Source organism: Chiroxiphia lanceolata, chromosome 9 (genome assembly GCF_009829145.1).
Source record: "Chiroxiphia lanceolata isolate bChiLan1 chromosome 9, bChiLan1.pri, whole genome shotgun sequence".
Taxonomy (NCBI): Eukaryota; Metazoa; Chordata; class Aves; order Passeriformes; family Pipridae; genus Chiroxiphia; species Chiroxiphia lanceolata.
In genome coordinates, this window is record NC_045645.1 from 11,160,829 (window position 1) to 11,175,681 (window position 14,853).

Sequence of the window (14,853 nt, forward strand, 5' to 3'; positions counted from 1 at the left end):
GGCTCTGCAGGGTCCCGAAGCACCGTCCTTTTCTCATCCCCGCGGGACAAGTGCAAGCAGAGCAACTTGCTCTGGCCGGGAGGTTGGCCCTGCCCGAGCCCTCCAGCCATCCCTTCCCAGACCTCCCTTGTTCTTTGGGTGTGTAGCCCGTGGTGGAGCCGTTCCCAAAGCCCCACAAAGCTGGGGCAGGTGCTGAGAAGCCAAAGCAGATGCCCAGGTCTGCCAGCGGGGGCCCTTTCGGGGTAGCTGGCAACAGGCTGTGCTGACTTTTCCCCCTTGGATCGGCTCTGAGGCCGGGAGGTGTTCGTGCACGTGCAGCACGTGGACTTTTGCTGTACATGTTGTGTTTTATTGTGAAAGCAGCAGGGGGGTTGCAGCAGCAGTTTGACATTGTAACCATGTGGCTCTGCAGTTGTCAGCTGCCCCCTCGTGCTCTGGGGGCCGTTTTGGGTGCCTTTTCTCCCTTTTGGGGCCATCAGTTGTGGCCATTGGGGTTGTCCAGTGCTGATGAGAAGGCACAGAGGTGCAGCAGAGCCCCTGGGTTGATGCCATTCATGTGTTCTCCATAGCCCTCACACTTGGGAAGCTTGAACTGTTAAATCCCTGTTCTATTGTGGAAGTGAAAGTGGGAACACCTGATTTTGAGGAGAATTTCTCTTTTAATGTCTCGCCTTTGAGCACACTTAGGCATGAGCCTGTGAAGGTGCACATGTTCCATTTAGTTACATGAGATGTATCGCACCGAGAATTTATGAATTCGTGCCTCCTGCCTTTATATTGTGGGATAATTGCAGTGATTCCCCCCCCCAACTGATTAAAATAAAAAGAATGAAAAGATTATTGAATCATTTATTCTCTCCATGAGTAGGGGAGGAAACCCTAAAGTAATTGGGAAACACAAGTTTGAAATGCAAGAGAGAAGAGATCATCTTTCATTGCTAATCCACTGCAAATAATACAAGTTGTAGTCACATACCAGAGGTCAGACCTACAGCAGAACGAATGAAAAAATGAAGAGAAACCAGTGCCTGGTTCTGAGTGGCTTTGAAAAGTTCATAGGTAAAAAAAACTTCTCAGACCTTTTGTATTTTCTCTTTGAGAAAGACAATAGCACAACTTTGGAGCCCATGACTGCTCAAAATTAATTAAAAATGCAATAGGAATCAAGTGGTGAGTTGGAAGGACAGCACAGTGAGAGAATCCCTGAGTGCCTGGCATGGCAGGGATGTGATGTGCAGAGGACTCTCCCGTGTGGCATAAATCTGCCACTGCACAGTGATTGCTTTGTACTGCAGCAAAGTGGATGTAAGAGGATGTGGATTGCCGGGGATGTAGAGGGAACCAGTGGAAATGGAACTCAATGCAATCCTCTTTTCCTGTTAACTATTCTGCATTCTACGTGGGTGCCCATTGAAAAGTCTTCTATGAAAGGTGAGAAGCCAAAAAAAGAGAAAAAAGAAGAATCTTTGCTGTGACTACACTGCAGACAGAAGCACCCTGGAGACAGCATTTCTAAACCTAAATAGTTGGTCATGTAAATGAAAAAGCTCTTTACAAGTTGCATGTTTAATGAACTCTTATCCAAAGGGAGCTGGAATGGGCAGGAGCAGTGTGTCCGTCACCGAGGGGGCCATGTCCCAACCCACTTCCTCAGCCCCACACTGTGTCCATGCCCATCATGCATAGACACAAATCTTTGCCATAAACAGAGGGGAAATGTTGAACTCGAGACGTTTCACCACAAAGCCACTTCCTTCCTGACAGCCAGTGGTGAGCTGCCACAGGCACGACCCTTCCAACACTCTCTGCTGCTTCTCCTTCTCTTGGGCTTTGGATAAAGTGCTCCCAAGCAACAGAGGGATTATTTTTTTGCGGGTTTTCTATTTTTTATTTTATCAGCCCAGATGAGTTGACAAGGGCTTGTATTTCGCACTCCTGACAAAGGATTTTCCCTGTGAGGATTGTGGCTGAGGCTTCTCTACCGAGGCACAGCGCAGATCTTGTAGGGCTGTGGGGCCATCGTGATGCCCATCATGGGGTGGAGGCTGAATGTGGTGTCCGGGGGTGCCTGGAAGGTGAATTTCTGGAGCAGAGATGTGAAGAAGAGGAAGAGCTCGGAGCGGGCCAGCACCTCGCCCAGGCAGGCGCGCTTCCCTGCGGAGACAGCAAGCCACGGCATCCTCAGACTGAGCTTTTGCTGCTGGAAATGCTTCTGCCTTCCCTCAGGACCACACTCCATCATGCAGTTGGAAACCCAAGACCACTGCCTCAGCACAATTCAGCAAATCTTACCCACAGAAAATGCCAAAAATGATTCTCTTTTCCAGAACTTCCCATCCTTCAGGAAATGCCCAGGGTTAAAAGTGTCATGGGTTTCCCACTCATTCTTGTCAAACATCACAGAGGTTAAATTTGTCAACAACATAGTGCCCTAAGAGGAGAAAAAGAAACATTATTCACATTTTCTCTTGCACTGACAGCAGGAGGGGCAGTTTTATCTTCCAGTCTCTCCACGAAGAACATGCAGAGTCAAATTCTACTGCAATTATTTGTCTAACAACCACTGCAGGGCCAGGCTCTCTTTGGAGGTGCAATGATTATAGAACCACATTTTCCCCTCATCAGCATCACTTTTGTCTGCTGTAATCTTGGGCCAGAGTTCCTGTAAGAGCCCTGTGAGCTGTGCCTCGAAGGTGTGCCCAGGGGATGTGGGACCCTGCAGGGCTCTGCACCCTTCGGGGAGCTGGAGAATATTGGTTGGTTGGATGGCAAAAGTCCACACTGAGCACGAGTGAACTCTGGACAGGGCAGGGACGGTGTGTCTGTGCAGGAGGGAGCTGGCCTGATGAATTGTGCCTGGGGAGCTGGGAGTCTCCCTGAGGTCCCAGTGCTCAGGGTGAGCTTACCTTTGGGATGAAGAAGCCATCCACCATTGTGTCCTTTGCTGCCATTCTTGGCCCGTTGAAAGGGATAATGTTGGCTTTCCTCTGCACCTCATGGATGACGGCGTTGGTGTAGGGCATGTTGTTCCTGTCCTCCAGCACTGGCTGCCGAGCCTGTCCGATGACGGCGTCGATCTCGGCTTGCACACGGGCTGGTGGGAAAGAGCAGGAATCAGCCAAGGCCCAAGGACAAAAACCCTTGGGAGAACACAAGGTTGTTGCTTTGAGGGTCCCCTAAGGACTAACCTGGAACACCTGCCACTGTTTGCACCTCTTTTGTGTGAGTGCAGGGAGATTCCCAACTTTTCTCTCAAGAAAAGCATCTCTCACAAAGCTGTGAGGGATAAAAGGAAGGGAAACCCTGACCTTTTGCTATTTGTACCTTGAATTTCTGGATGTAAGGCCATGAACAGCAGAGCCCAACGGAGGGTCGAGGAAGTGGTCTCGGTTCCGGCAAACATCAGGTCGAGTGTGCAGGCGACGAGATGTTCCTCCCGGAAGGTGTCACTGCCCTTGTCCTTCACAAAAAGGTGTGTTAGTGCTGCAGGAACAGGGAGGGCTGTCCTGACACCAGGCTTAGTCCAAACCACACAAGAATTTGGGCAGGAGCTGCTGGCCCCCTGCCCTCCCATCCCAATGATGGATGCCCTGACCCTGATGTGCATCCTAAGCTCCTAAATGGCCACGCAGGCAGCTCAGCTGGAGAATTTGGCTCCTTTCTCGTCCCTCCTCATTTCTAAGCCCTGCTGCACAAGGCTTTGCTCTGCATTGCTGACCTTGGCTATCTCCTGCAGGTAGCTGTCGATGTAGTCTCGGCTCTCCGAGGGGTTCCAATCCTCCTTGTGCTTGTTGATCTGCTCTTCCATGTAGCTTTTCAACAACTTTGAGTTTTTAAAAATGGTTTGGTGTGCTCCAGGGAGGAACTTCATTATGGATGGGAAAGAGTTGTACAGCTTTGGACACAAAAGGAGAAAGAAAAATTGAATAAAGGACTGAAAACCCCTTCAAACCCCTAAAATTGAGGATCCTGCAATGCTGTGCTTGCTGAAGTGCTGGAGTTGGTGGAAAGAGCTCAGCTCCAGAAGAGCAGGAATCCCTCATGAAGGAAGGACTTGTGTGTTGCCAGGTATTATAGCAGGCAAGTTGGCAGTCAATGGGCAGGAGAAGTGATGTTGAGTGAGAGAAAGCAGCATGAGCAAGGCCCAGCTTGAAAGTAAGGCAGAAAGAAATTACAGGCCAATCCACCCCGAGCAAAGCAATAGGCAAAGTCAGGTTTGGTGATAACAACACTGAGCTCTGAGATTTACTCCAGAGAAGAATCTATGGCTGTGGGGTGGCGGCAGGAGGGCTGTACCTGGGCTGTGATGGTTCCATGGAGGGCAGTCGTTTCATACATCAGCTTCAGCAATTTTTGGAAGTCCTCATCGTGGTAATCAAACCGATTGCCGAGGGTGAGGGAGCAGATGACATTTGAAACAGCATTAGTGACGGTAAACTGAGGGTCAAAAGGATTCCCTGGAGAAGGAAAAGATCAATTCTCTTCTGGTCTTCTCAGAAAAGGAGAAGAAAACACATTTGGTAAAGGTAAAATAGTCAACAAATACAAATGAAATGACTGAAAGCAGTGACCATCCTGTCACTGCTTTGCTTGGACATCTCGCTGCCCCCAAGAGCTGGCCAAGCTTGTCTGGGAAACCCCAGTAGTCCCAGTTCTATCAGATTATGGAGATGTTTGTTTGCTTTGGTATACAAGGTCTGCAGGAGAGGGATGTCATTGGAAATATAATTGTTTCTGTCACTGTAATTCCTTGGGAACATCAGTGTTTCTACACACATGGTATTTCCCAGAGATCTCAGTGAGAGCAGGAGGCTGAAGGTGGGCTATGAATAATGCATGGGGTGTTACCTGCCTGCACTCTCCAGTCACTTTGAAGGCCAAACCCCTGCAGGAGGGAGCAGGGATGCTGGTGGGGCTGCAGCATCCCTTGTCAGGTGAGGTATTTTTCAGTGTGCAGTGAACCATGGGTGAAATGATACCAGGCCGTACCAGGTCCTGCCTTCAGCACAGCTGCTGAGGGAGGCACGTGGCACTCACCCTGCTCATCCTTAAAGGCATCCACGAGGAATCGGCACTCCTCCTGGATGCGCTCCTCCACGCTCCTCTTCCCCAAGCCAAAGTTTCGGAGGGTGCTCAGGGTGAACCTCCTCTGTGCCTTCCACAAGTGCCCACTGGAGGAGATCAGTCCTGGCAGAAACAGCCCCCCGTGAGCCAAGGCTGATCCCCCACTGAGGGGAAAAAGCTCCAGGGCTCTGTCTTCTCCCCAGCTGTCTCAGACCTCTGCAGGGTTGTCACCTGGGCCTTGCAGCTGAGGTGCATGTTCTGAGGGATCACTCACCCATCTTGCTGAAGATTTCAGTAGGAACTTCTGGGCGCTCCAGGAAGTTCTCCCCTTGGTTTACAAGCACTTCCTTAACCAGCTGAATCCCATTTACCATCACAAACTTCATGCTGCCCATGGAAATGCCAAAGATGTCACCATATTTTTCATTAAGCTGGGTGAGCTAAAAAATAAAAGGAGTTTTATTTGAATGAATATGTCTGTTGGGACTGGGATAACCCTGTCGTATGGCACAGGTAAAACTAAGGGAAGCTGAGAGTGACAGAGGAAAGAGAATTTGTGCACAAATCTCTGCCTGATTGCACAGTGTTTTCTCTTTCCTCTTTTCCTGAATCACTGATCAGGAGTTGGTGTTAACTGTCCATAAATCAAATAAACCTCTACCAGCTTTCATTTTTCAGTTCTATGTTTTTCCAGCTTTTGTTGTGCTCCCTTCCCAAACACCCTTCCAGACCCCAACTCAGTCTTACGGGGCTCCTACATCTGTGACTGCACCTGCGTGATCATGTTGTGCCCTTTGCCCCAGGAATCACTGCACACTTGTGCTCCACCTTGTACTCAGGGAAACATAAGTTATGATTACAAATCTCCTGCCTGGCCCATGGGTCTGGTTTAACCCCTTCCCTGCAGCTACAATTCCCTCTGTCCCTTCCCCTACAGTGCCCACCACCCATGTACCTTCTTCACTCCCTTTTGAGGATCTTTGAAGTCCATCAAATAAAGGTGCCCTACAAGGGAAGGCGAAAAGGGGTGGGAGGGAAGTTCTTTGGGTTCTGTTCTTCATATAGTCAGCGACAAACAGGAAGACAATGAGGAAGATGAGGAGTGTATGGAAGGAGATGCTGTCCCAGAGGAAGTGCAGCATGGCTGGATGGGGGGGCTGTGCACGGACGTGTCCCACGGCCGGTCAGGGCAGGTCGAGCTCCCAGGGCACCACTGAATCCCCAGGGACACGGGGAGAGGGGTGATGTGCTGGCTCTGTGGGTACAAACACAAGAGAGCATGGAGCAGCTTTTGCTGCCCTGGTCTAGAGGCTGAGTTCAGACTCCTGCTTTGCCAGCTCTCAGTTTAATCTTCTTGATTAAACCCGAGCATTTCCTCTGCTGCGGTTAAAAACCACAAACCACCACAAACCAAAACACCCCCGGCTGCCCCTTTCCCCTCCCGCCTCCCAGCGCTGCTTCACCAAACCCCAGTGATCCACGCCTTGTGTAAGGGACAGAACTGAGCTTTGCGGGATCAAGATTAAAACCTTCCGGCAGCTTCCCTGCGCTGTTCCCGCAAGCCCCTGGCTCAGCCCAGCCCTGCTCTCTCATCCCCCTGCTGCCCTCACTGTGCCGGGTCCCGCTGTCAGCTCCACGGTGCCGGGGAGGCTCCAGCCGCTCCGAGTGCCTCGAGCTTTCCTCGTTGACAGGAGCTCGTCCGCTGCTTTGAAGAGTCCCACACCAAGGCCCAGGTCGCCGGGGGCATCCGAGATAAGGTTGCACAAACCTTCCCAAACCACCTGACTGCTTCCTTCCGGCTTGTGTGTGTCACAGTGACGCGGGCTGCCAGCAAAGAGCCGTCCAGGCTCTGCAGGGTCCCGAAGCACCGTCCTTTTCTCATCCCCGCGGGACAAGTGCAAGCAGAGCAACTTGCTCTGGCCGGGAGGTTGGCCCTGCCCGAGCCCTCCAGCCATCCCTTCCCAGACCTCCCTTGTTCTTTGGGTGCGTAGCCCGTGGTGGAGCCGTTCCCAAAGCCCCACAAAGCTGGGGCAGGTGCTGAGGAGCCAAAGCAGATGCCCAGGTCTGCCAGCGGGGGCCCTTTCGGGGTAGCTGGCAACAGGCTGTGCTGACTTTTCCCCCTTGGATCGGCTCTGAGGCCGGGAGGTGTTCGTGCACGTGCAGCACGTGGACTTTTGCTGTACATGTTGTGTTTTATTGTGAAAGCAGCAGGGGGGTTGCAGCAGCAGTTTGACATTGTTACCATGTGGCTCTGCAGTTGTCAGCTGCCCCCTCGTGCTCTGGGGGCCGTTTTGGGTGCCTTTTCTCCCTTTTGGGGCCATCAGTTGTGGCCATTGGGGTTGTCCAGTGCTGATGAGAAGGCACAGAGGTGCAGCAGAGCCCCTGGGTTGATGCCATTCATGTGTTCTCCATAGCCCTTACACTTGGGAAGGTTGAACAGTTAAATCCCTTTTTTATGGTGGGACTTAAAGGGGGAAAACACATCTTTTGTTTTTTTGAAAGACCAAAGCACAACTTGAGAGCCTGTGACTGTGACCATGAATTACAAATTAAAATAGTGGTGGTGAATTGGAAGGACAGCTCAGTGAGAGAATCCCTGAGTGCCTGGCATGGCAGGGATGTGATGTGCAGAGGACTCTCCCACGTGGCATAAATCTGCCACTGCACAGTGATTGCTTTGTACTGCAGCAAAGTGGTTATCGCCAGGGATGTAGGAGGAAACCAGTGGAAATGGAACTCAGTGCAATCCTCTTTTCCTGTTAACTATTCTGCATTCTACGTGGGTGCCCATTGAAAAGTCTTCTATAAAGGTGAGAAGCCAAACAAGAGAAAAAAGAAGAATCTTTGCTGTGACTACACTGCAGACAGAAGCACCCTGGAGACAGCATTTCTAAGCCTAAATAGTTGGTCATGTAAATGAAAAAGCTCTTTACAAGTTGCATGTTTAATGAACTCTTATCCAAAGGGAGCTGGAATGGGCAGGAGCAGTGTGTCCGTCACCGAGGGGGCCGAGTGGGTCCCAACCCACTTCCTCAGCCCCACACTGTGTCCATGCCCATCATGCATAGACACAAATCTTTGCCACAAACAGAGGGGAAGTGTTGAACTCAAGACTTCTCACCAGAAAGCCACTTCCTTCCTGACAGCCAGTGGTGAACTGCCACAGGCACGACCCTTCCAACACTCTCTGCTGCTTCTCCTTCTCTGGGCATTGGATAAAGTGCTCCCAAGCAACAGAGGGATTATTTTTTTGCAACTTTTCTGTTTTTTATTTTATTAGCCCAGATGAGTTGACAAGGGCTTGTATTTCGCACTCCTGACAAAGGATTTTCCCTGTGAGGATTGTGGCTGAGGCTTCCCTACCGAGGCACAGCACAGATCTTGTAGGGCTGTGGGGCCATCGTGATGCCCATCAGGGGGTGGAGGCTGAATGTAGTGTCCGGGGGTGCCTGGAAGGTGAATTTCTGGAGCAGAGATGTGAAGAAGAGGAAGAGCTCGGAGCGGGCCAGCACCTCGCCCAGGCAGGCGCGCTTCCCTGCGGAGACAGCAAGCCACGGCATCCTCAGACTGAGCTTTTGCTGCTGGAAATGCTTCTACCTTCCCTCAGGACTATGGTCCCTGATCTCTTCCCAGGATGAGTTTTGCAGCCCCAACTGAGAAGGTGTGTGATGCTGGCATGGGAAACAGGGTGCTAAAAGCCACCTCCCCAGGGAAGCTGCTGGCTGGGGTAGCCTGGGGTGGCAACAGTGAGTCCCCAGTGACCTCAGCAATGTGGGAGCAGGAGCAGAGAGTGATGCTTCTGCCCTGGTGAGGTGTTCCTGGGGTCTCTGGAATTATCAGGGATTTTTATTCATTCTCATCTCCCTTCTCTGCATTTAAAAAGAGAGACAAGAAAGAGCTCTGAGCCTCGTTGTGGTGGTTTCGGACGACCATGTGGCCACTGTTTGAGCGGCACCTCCATCACTATGTTCCTCTCTATCTCCATCATGCAGTTGGAAACCCAAGACCATTGCCTCAGCACAATTCAGCAAATCCTACCTATAGAAAATGCCAAAAATGATTCTCTTTTCCAGAACTTCCCATCCTTCAGGAAATGCCCAGGGTTAAAAGTGTTGGGGGTTTCCCACTCGTTCTTGTCAAACATCACAGAGGTTATATTTGTCAACAACATAGTGCCCTAAGAGGAGAAAAAGAAACATTATTCACATTTTCTCTTGCACTGACAACAGGAGGGGCAGTTTTATCTTCCAGTCTCTCCATGAAGAACAAGCAGACTCAAATTCTACTGCAATTATTTGTCTGACAATCCCTGCAGGTACAGGGTCCCTTTGGAGGTGCAGTGATTATAGAACCACTTTTTCCCCTCATCAGCATCACTTTTGTGTGCTGTAATCCTGGGCCAGAGTTCCTGTAAGAGCCCTGTGAGCTGGGATCTGTGTCTCAAAGGTGTGCCCGAGGGATGTGGGACCCTGCAGGGCTCTGCACCCTTCGGGGAGCTGGAGAATATTGGTTGGTTGGATGGCAAAAGTCCACACTGAGCACGAGTGAACTCTGGACAGGGCAGGGACGGTGTGTCTGTGCAGGAGGGAGCTGGCCTGATGAATTGTGCCTGGGGAGCTGGGAGTCTCCCTGAGGTCCCAGTGCTCAGGGTGAGCTTACCTTTGGGATGAAGAAGCCATCCAGGATCGTGTCCTTTACTGCCACTCTTGGCACGTTGAAAGGGACAATGTTGGCTTTCCTCTGCACCTCATGGATGACGGCGTTGGTGTAGGGCATGTTGTTCCTGTCCTCCAGCACTGGCTGCCGAGCCTGTCCGATGACGGCGTCGATCTCGGCTTGCACACGGGCTGGTGGGAAAGAGCAGGAATCAGCCAAGGCCCAAGGACAAAAACCCTTGGAAGAACACAAGGTTGTTGCTGTGAGGGTCCCCTAAGGATTAACCTGGAACACCTGCCACTGTTTGCACCTCTTTTGCGTGAGTGCAGGGAGATTCCCAACTTTTCTCTCAAGAAAAGCATCTCTCACAAAGTTGAGAGGGATAAAAGGAAGGGAAACCCTGACCTTTTGCTATTTGTACCTTGAATTTCTGGATGTAAGGCCATGAACAGCAGAGCCCAACGGAGGGTCGTGGAAGTGGTCTCAGTTCCAGCAAACATCAGGTCGAGTGTGCAGGCGACGAGATGTTCCTCCCGGAAGGTGTCACTGCCCTTGTCCTTCACAAAAAGGTGTGTTAGTGCTGCAGGAACAGGGAGGGCTGTCCTGACACCAGGCTTAGTCCAAACCACACAAGAATTTGGGCAGGAGCTGCTGGCCCCCTGCCCTCCCATCCCAATGATGGATGCCCTGACCCTGATGTGCATCCTAAGCTCCTAAATGGCCACGCAGGCAGCTCAGCTGGAGAATTTGGCTCCTTTCTTGTCCCTCCTCATTTCTAAGCCCTGCTGCACAAGGTTTTCCTCTGCATTGCTGACCTTGGCTATCTCCTGCAGGTAGCTGTCGATGTAGTCCCGGCTTTCCGAGGGGTTCCAATCCTCCTTGTGCTTGTTGATCTGCTCTTCCATGTAGCTTTTCAACAACTTCGTGTTTTTAAAAATGGTTTGGTGTGCTCCAGGGAGGAACTTCATTATAGATGGGAAAGAGTTGTACAGCTTTGGACACAAAAGGAGAAAGAAAAATTGAATAAAGGACTGAAAACCCCTTCAAACCCCCAAAATTGAGGATCCTGCAATGCTGTGCTTGCTGAAGTGCTGGAGTTGGTGGAAGAGCTCAGCTCCAGAAGAGCAGGAATCCTCATGAAGGAAGGACTTGTGTGTTGCCAGGTATAATAGCAGGCAAGTGGCAGTCAATGGGCAGGAGAGTGATGTTGATGAGAGAAAGCAGCATGAGCAAGGTCCAGCTTGCAAAGTAAGGCAGAAAGAAATTACAGGTCAATCCATCCTGTGCAAAGCAATAGGCAAAGAGAGGTTTGGTGATGACAACACTGAGCTCTGAGGTTGACTCCAGAGAAGAAAACTATGGCTGTGCGGTGGTGGCAGGAGGGCTATACCTGGGCTGTGATGGCTCCCGGAGGAGAACTATCTCATTCATCAGCTTTAGCATTTTTGGAAGTCCTGATCGTGGTAGTCAAACCGATTACCAAGATAAGGAGCAGATGACATTTGAAACAGCATTAGTGACGGTAAACTGAGGGTCAAAAGGGTTCCCTGGAGAAGGAAAAGATCAATTCTCTTCTGGTCTTCTCAGAAAAGGAGAAGAAAACACACTTGGTAAAGGTAAAATAGTCAACAAATACAAATGAAATGAGTGGTCCCAGTGACCATTCTGTGTCACTGCTTTGCTTGGACACCTCACTGCCCCTATGAGATGGCCAAGCTTGTCTGGGAAACCCCAGCAGTCCCAGTTCTATCAGATTATTGGGATGTTTGCTTCCTTTGAAAAGCAAGATCTGCAGGAGAGGGATGTCATTGGAATACATTGGAAATATCATTGTTTCTGTCACTGTAATTCCTTGGGAACATCAGTGTTTCTACACACATGGTATTTCCCAGAGATCTCAGTGAGAGCAGGAGGCTGAAGGTGGGCTATGAATAATGCATGGGGTGTTACCTGCCTGCACTCTCCAGTCACTCTGAAGGCCAAACCCCTGCAGGAGGGAGCAGGGATGCTGGTGGGGCTGCAGCTTCCCTTGTCAGGTGAGGTATTTTTCAGTGTGCAGTGAACCACGGGTGAAATGATACCAGGCCGTACCAGGTCCTGCCTTCAGCACAGCTGCTGAGGGAGGCACGTGGCACTCACCCTGCTCATCCTTAAAGGCATCCACGAGGAATCGGCACTCCTCCTGGATGCGCTCCTCCACGCTCCTCTTCCCCAAGCCAAAGTTTCGGAGGGTGCTCAGGGTGAACCTCCTCTGTGCCTTCCACAAGTGCCCACTGGAGGAGATCAGTCCTGGCAGAAACAGCCCCCTGTGAGCCAAGGCTGATCCCCCACTGAGGGGAAAAAGCTCCAGGGCTCTGCCTTCTCCCCAGCTGTCTCAGACCTCTGCAGGGTTGTCACTTGGGCCTTACAGCTGAGGTGCATGTTCTGAGGGATCACTCACCTGTCTTGCTGAAGATTTCAGAAGGCATTTCTGGGCGCTCCAGGAAGTTCTCCCCTTGGTTTACAAGCACTTCCTTAACCAGCCGCATCCCATTTACCATCACAAACTTCATGCTGCCCATCGAAGAGCCAAAGATGTCACCATATTTTTCAGTAAGCTGGGTGAGCAAAAAAATAAAAGGGGTTTCATTTGAATGAATGTGTCTGTTGGGACAGGCACAACCTTGTCATAGGGCACAGGTAAAACTAAGGGAAGCTGAGAGTGGGAAAGAGAATTTGTGCACAAATCTCTGCCTGATTTGCACAGTGTTTTCTCTTTTCTCTTTTCCTGAATAACTGATCAGGACTTGGTGTTAATTGTCAGGTTGGTGTTAAATCAAATAAACCTCTACCAGCTTTCATTTTTCAGTTCTATGTTTTTCCAGCTTTTGTTGTGCTCCCTTCCCAAACACCCTTCCAGACCCCAACTCAGTCCTACGGGTCTCCTACATCTGTGACTGCACCTGTGTGATCGTGTTGTGCCCTTTGCCCCAGGGATCACTGCGCACTTGTGCCCCACTGTGTACGCAGGTAAACGTCACTTATGATTACAAACCTCCTGCCTGGCCCATGGGTCTGGTTTAACCCCTTCCCTGCAACTACAGTTCCCTCTGTCCCTTCCCCCACAGTGCCCACCACCCATGTACCTTCTTCACTCCCACTCGGGGATCTTTGAAGTCCATCAAATAAAGGTGCCCTACAAAGGGAAGGCGTAAAGGGGTGGGAGGGAAGTTCTTTGGGTTTCTGTTCTTCATATAGTCAGCGACAAACAGGAAGACAATGAGGAAGATGAGGAGTGTATGGAAGGAGATGCTGTCCCAGAGGAAGTGCAGCATGGCTGGATGGGGGGGCTGTGCACGGACGTGTCCCACGGCCGGTCAGGGCAGGTCGAGCTCCCAGGGCACCACTGAATCCCCAGGGACACGGGGAGAGGGGTGATGTGCTGGCTCTGTGGGTACAAACACAAGAGAGCACGAAGCAGCTTTTGCTGCCCTGGTCTACAGGGTGAGTTCAGACTCCTGCTTTGCCAGCTCTCAGCAAGGATTAAACCCCTTCTTGATTTAACCCGAGCATTTCCTCTGCTGCGGTTAAAAACCACAAACCACCACAAACCAAAACACCCCCGGCTGCCCCTTTCCCCTCCCGCCTCCCAGCGCTGCTTCACCAAACCCCAGTGATCCACGCCTTGTGTAAGGGACAGAACTGAGCTTTGCGGGATCAAGATTAAAACCTTCCGGCAGCTTCCCTGCGCTGTTCCCGCAAGCCCCTGGCTCAGCCCAGCCCTGCTCTCTCATCCCCCTGCTGCCCTCACTGTGCCGGGTCCCGCTGTCAGCTCCACGGTGCCGGGGAGGCTCCAGCCGCTCCGAGTGCCTCGAGCTTTCCTCGTTGACAGGAGCTCGTCCGCTGCTTTGAAGAGTCCCACACCAAGGCCCAGGTCGCCGGGGGCATCCGAGATAAGGTTGCACAAACCTTCCCAAACCACCTGACTGCTTCCTTCCGGCTTCTGTGTGTCACAGTGACGCGGGCTGCCAGCAAAGAGCCGTCCAGGCTCTGCAGGGTCCCGAAGCACCGTCCTTTTCTCATCCCCGCGGGACAAGTGCAAGCAGAGCAACTTGCTCTGGCCGGGAGGTTGGCCCTGCCCGAGCCCTCCAGCCATCCCTTCCCAGACCTCCCTTGTTCTTTGGGTGTGTAGCCCGTGGTGGAGCCGTTCCCAAAGCCCCACAAAGCTGGGGCAGGTGCTGAGAAGCCAAAGCAGATGCCCAGGTCTGCCAGCGGGGGCCCTTTCGGGGTAGCTGGCAACAGGCTGTGCTGACTTTTCCCCCTTGGATCGGCTCTGAGGCCGGGAGGTGTTCGTGCACGTGCAGCACGTGGACTTTTGCTGTACATGTTGTGTTTTATTGTGAAGGCAGCAGGGGGGTTGCAGCAGCAGTTTGACATTGTTACAATGTGGCTCTGCAGTTGTCAGCTGCCCCCTCGTGCTCTGGGGGCCGTTTTGGGTGCCTTTTCTCCCTTTTGGGGCCATCAGTTGTGGCCATTGGGGTTGTCCAGTGCTGATGAGAAGGCACAGAGGTGCAGCAGAGCCCCTGGGTTGATGCCATTCATGTGTTCTCCATAGCCCTTACACTTGGGAAGGTTGAACAGTTAAATCCCTTTTTTATGGTGGGACTTAAAGGGGGAAAACAGATCTTTTGTTTCCTCTTTTAGAAAGACCAAAGCACAACTTGAGAGCCTGTGACTGTGACCATGAATTACAAATTAATATAGGATTCAAGCGGTGAGTTGGAAGGACAGCTCAGTGAGAGAATCCCTGAGTGCCTGGCATGGCAGGGATGTGATGTGCAGAGGACTCTCCCGTGTGGCATAAATCTGCCACTGCACAGTGATTGCTTTGTACTGCAGCAAAGTGGATGTAGGAGGATGTGGATTGTCAGAGATGTAGAGGGAACCAGTGGAAATGGAACTCAATGCAATCCTCTTTTCCTGTTAACTGTTCTGTGTCCTACGTGGGTGCCCATTGAAAAGTCTTCTATGAAAGGTGAGAAGCCAAACAAGAGAAAAAAGAAGAATCTTTGCTGTGACTACACTGCAGACAGAAGCACCCTGGAGACAGCATTTCTAAGCCTAAATAGTTGGTCACGTAAATGAAAAAGCTCT

At 51.3% G+C, this 14,853-nt stretch overlaps 1 protein-coding gene across 2 annotated transcripts; it reads right to left on the reverse strand.

Annotated features, from left to right (window-relative positions):
• Positions 1 to 1,550: 1,550 nt before the first annotated feature.
• Positions 1,551 to 13,629, reverse strand: LOC116790712 (cytochrome P450 2J2-like). 2 transcript variants are annotated; one of them, XM_032695943.1, is made up of 10 exons: positions 13,511 to 13,629; positions 12,846 to 13,147; positions 5,339 to 5,504; positions 5,038 to 5,187; positions 4,297 to 4,457; positions 3,719 to 3,895; positions 3,325 to 3,460; positions 2,907 to 3,094; positions 2,293 to 2,431; positions 1,551 to 2,154 (listed from the first exon to the last, which is right to left on the reverse strand). In XM_032695943.1, exons 2-10 carry the CDS (start codon positions 13,032 to 13,034, stop codon positions 1,979 to 1,981), a joined length of 1,482 nt encoding a protein of 493 aa, XP_032551834.1. In that variant the 5' UTR covers positions 13,035 to 13,147; positions 13,511 to 13,629; the 3' UTR covers positions 1,551 to 1,978. The 2 variants fall into 2 exon arrangements, with proteins under 2 accessions (XP_032551834.1, XP_032551835.1); XM_032695944.1 differs by lacking the exons at positions 12,846 to 13,147; positions 13,511 to 13,629 and adding exons at positions 6,020 to 6,319; positions 6,675 to 6,793.
• Positions 13,630 to 14,853: the final 1,224 nt, after the last annotated feature.

Excerpts from the sequence above, each read along its gene's own strand:
- LOC116790712 (XM_032695943.1), bottom strand. The coding sequence starts at position 13,034 with ATGCTGCACTTCCTCTGGGACAGCATCTCCTTCCATACACTCCTCATC. Across the intron at positions 5,505-12,845 it reads CCCGAGTGGGAGTGAAGAAG|CTCACCCAGCTTAATGAAAA; the intron begins GTACATGGGTGG and ends TTTATTTTTTAG. Across the intron at positions 3,095-3,324 it reads CTTACATCCAGAAATTCAAG|CCCGTGTGCAAGCCGAGATC; the intron begins GTACAAATAGCA and ends CTTTCCCACCAG.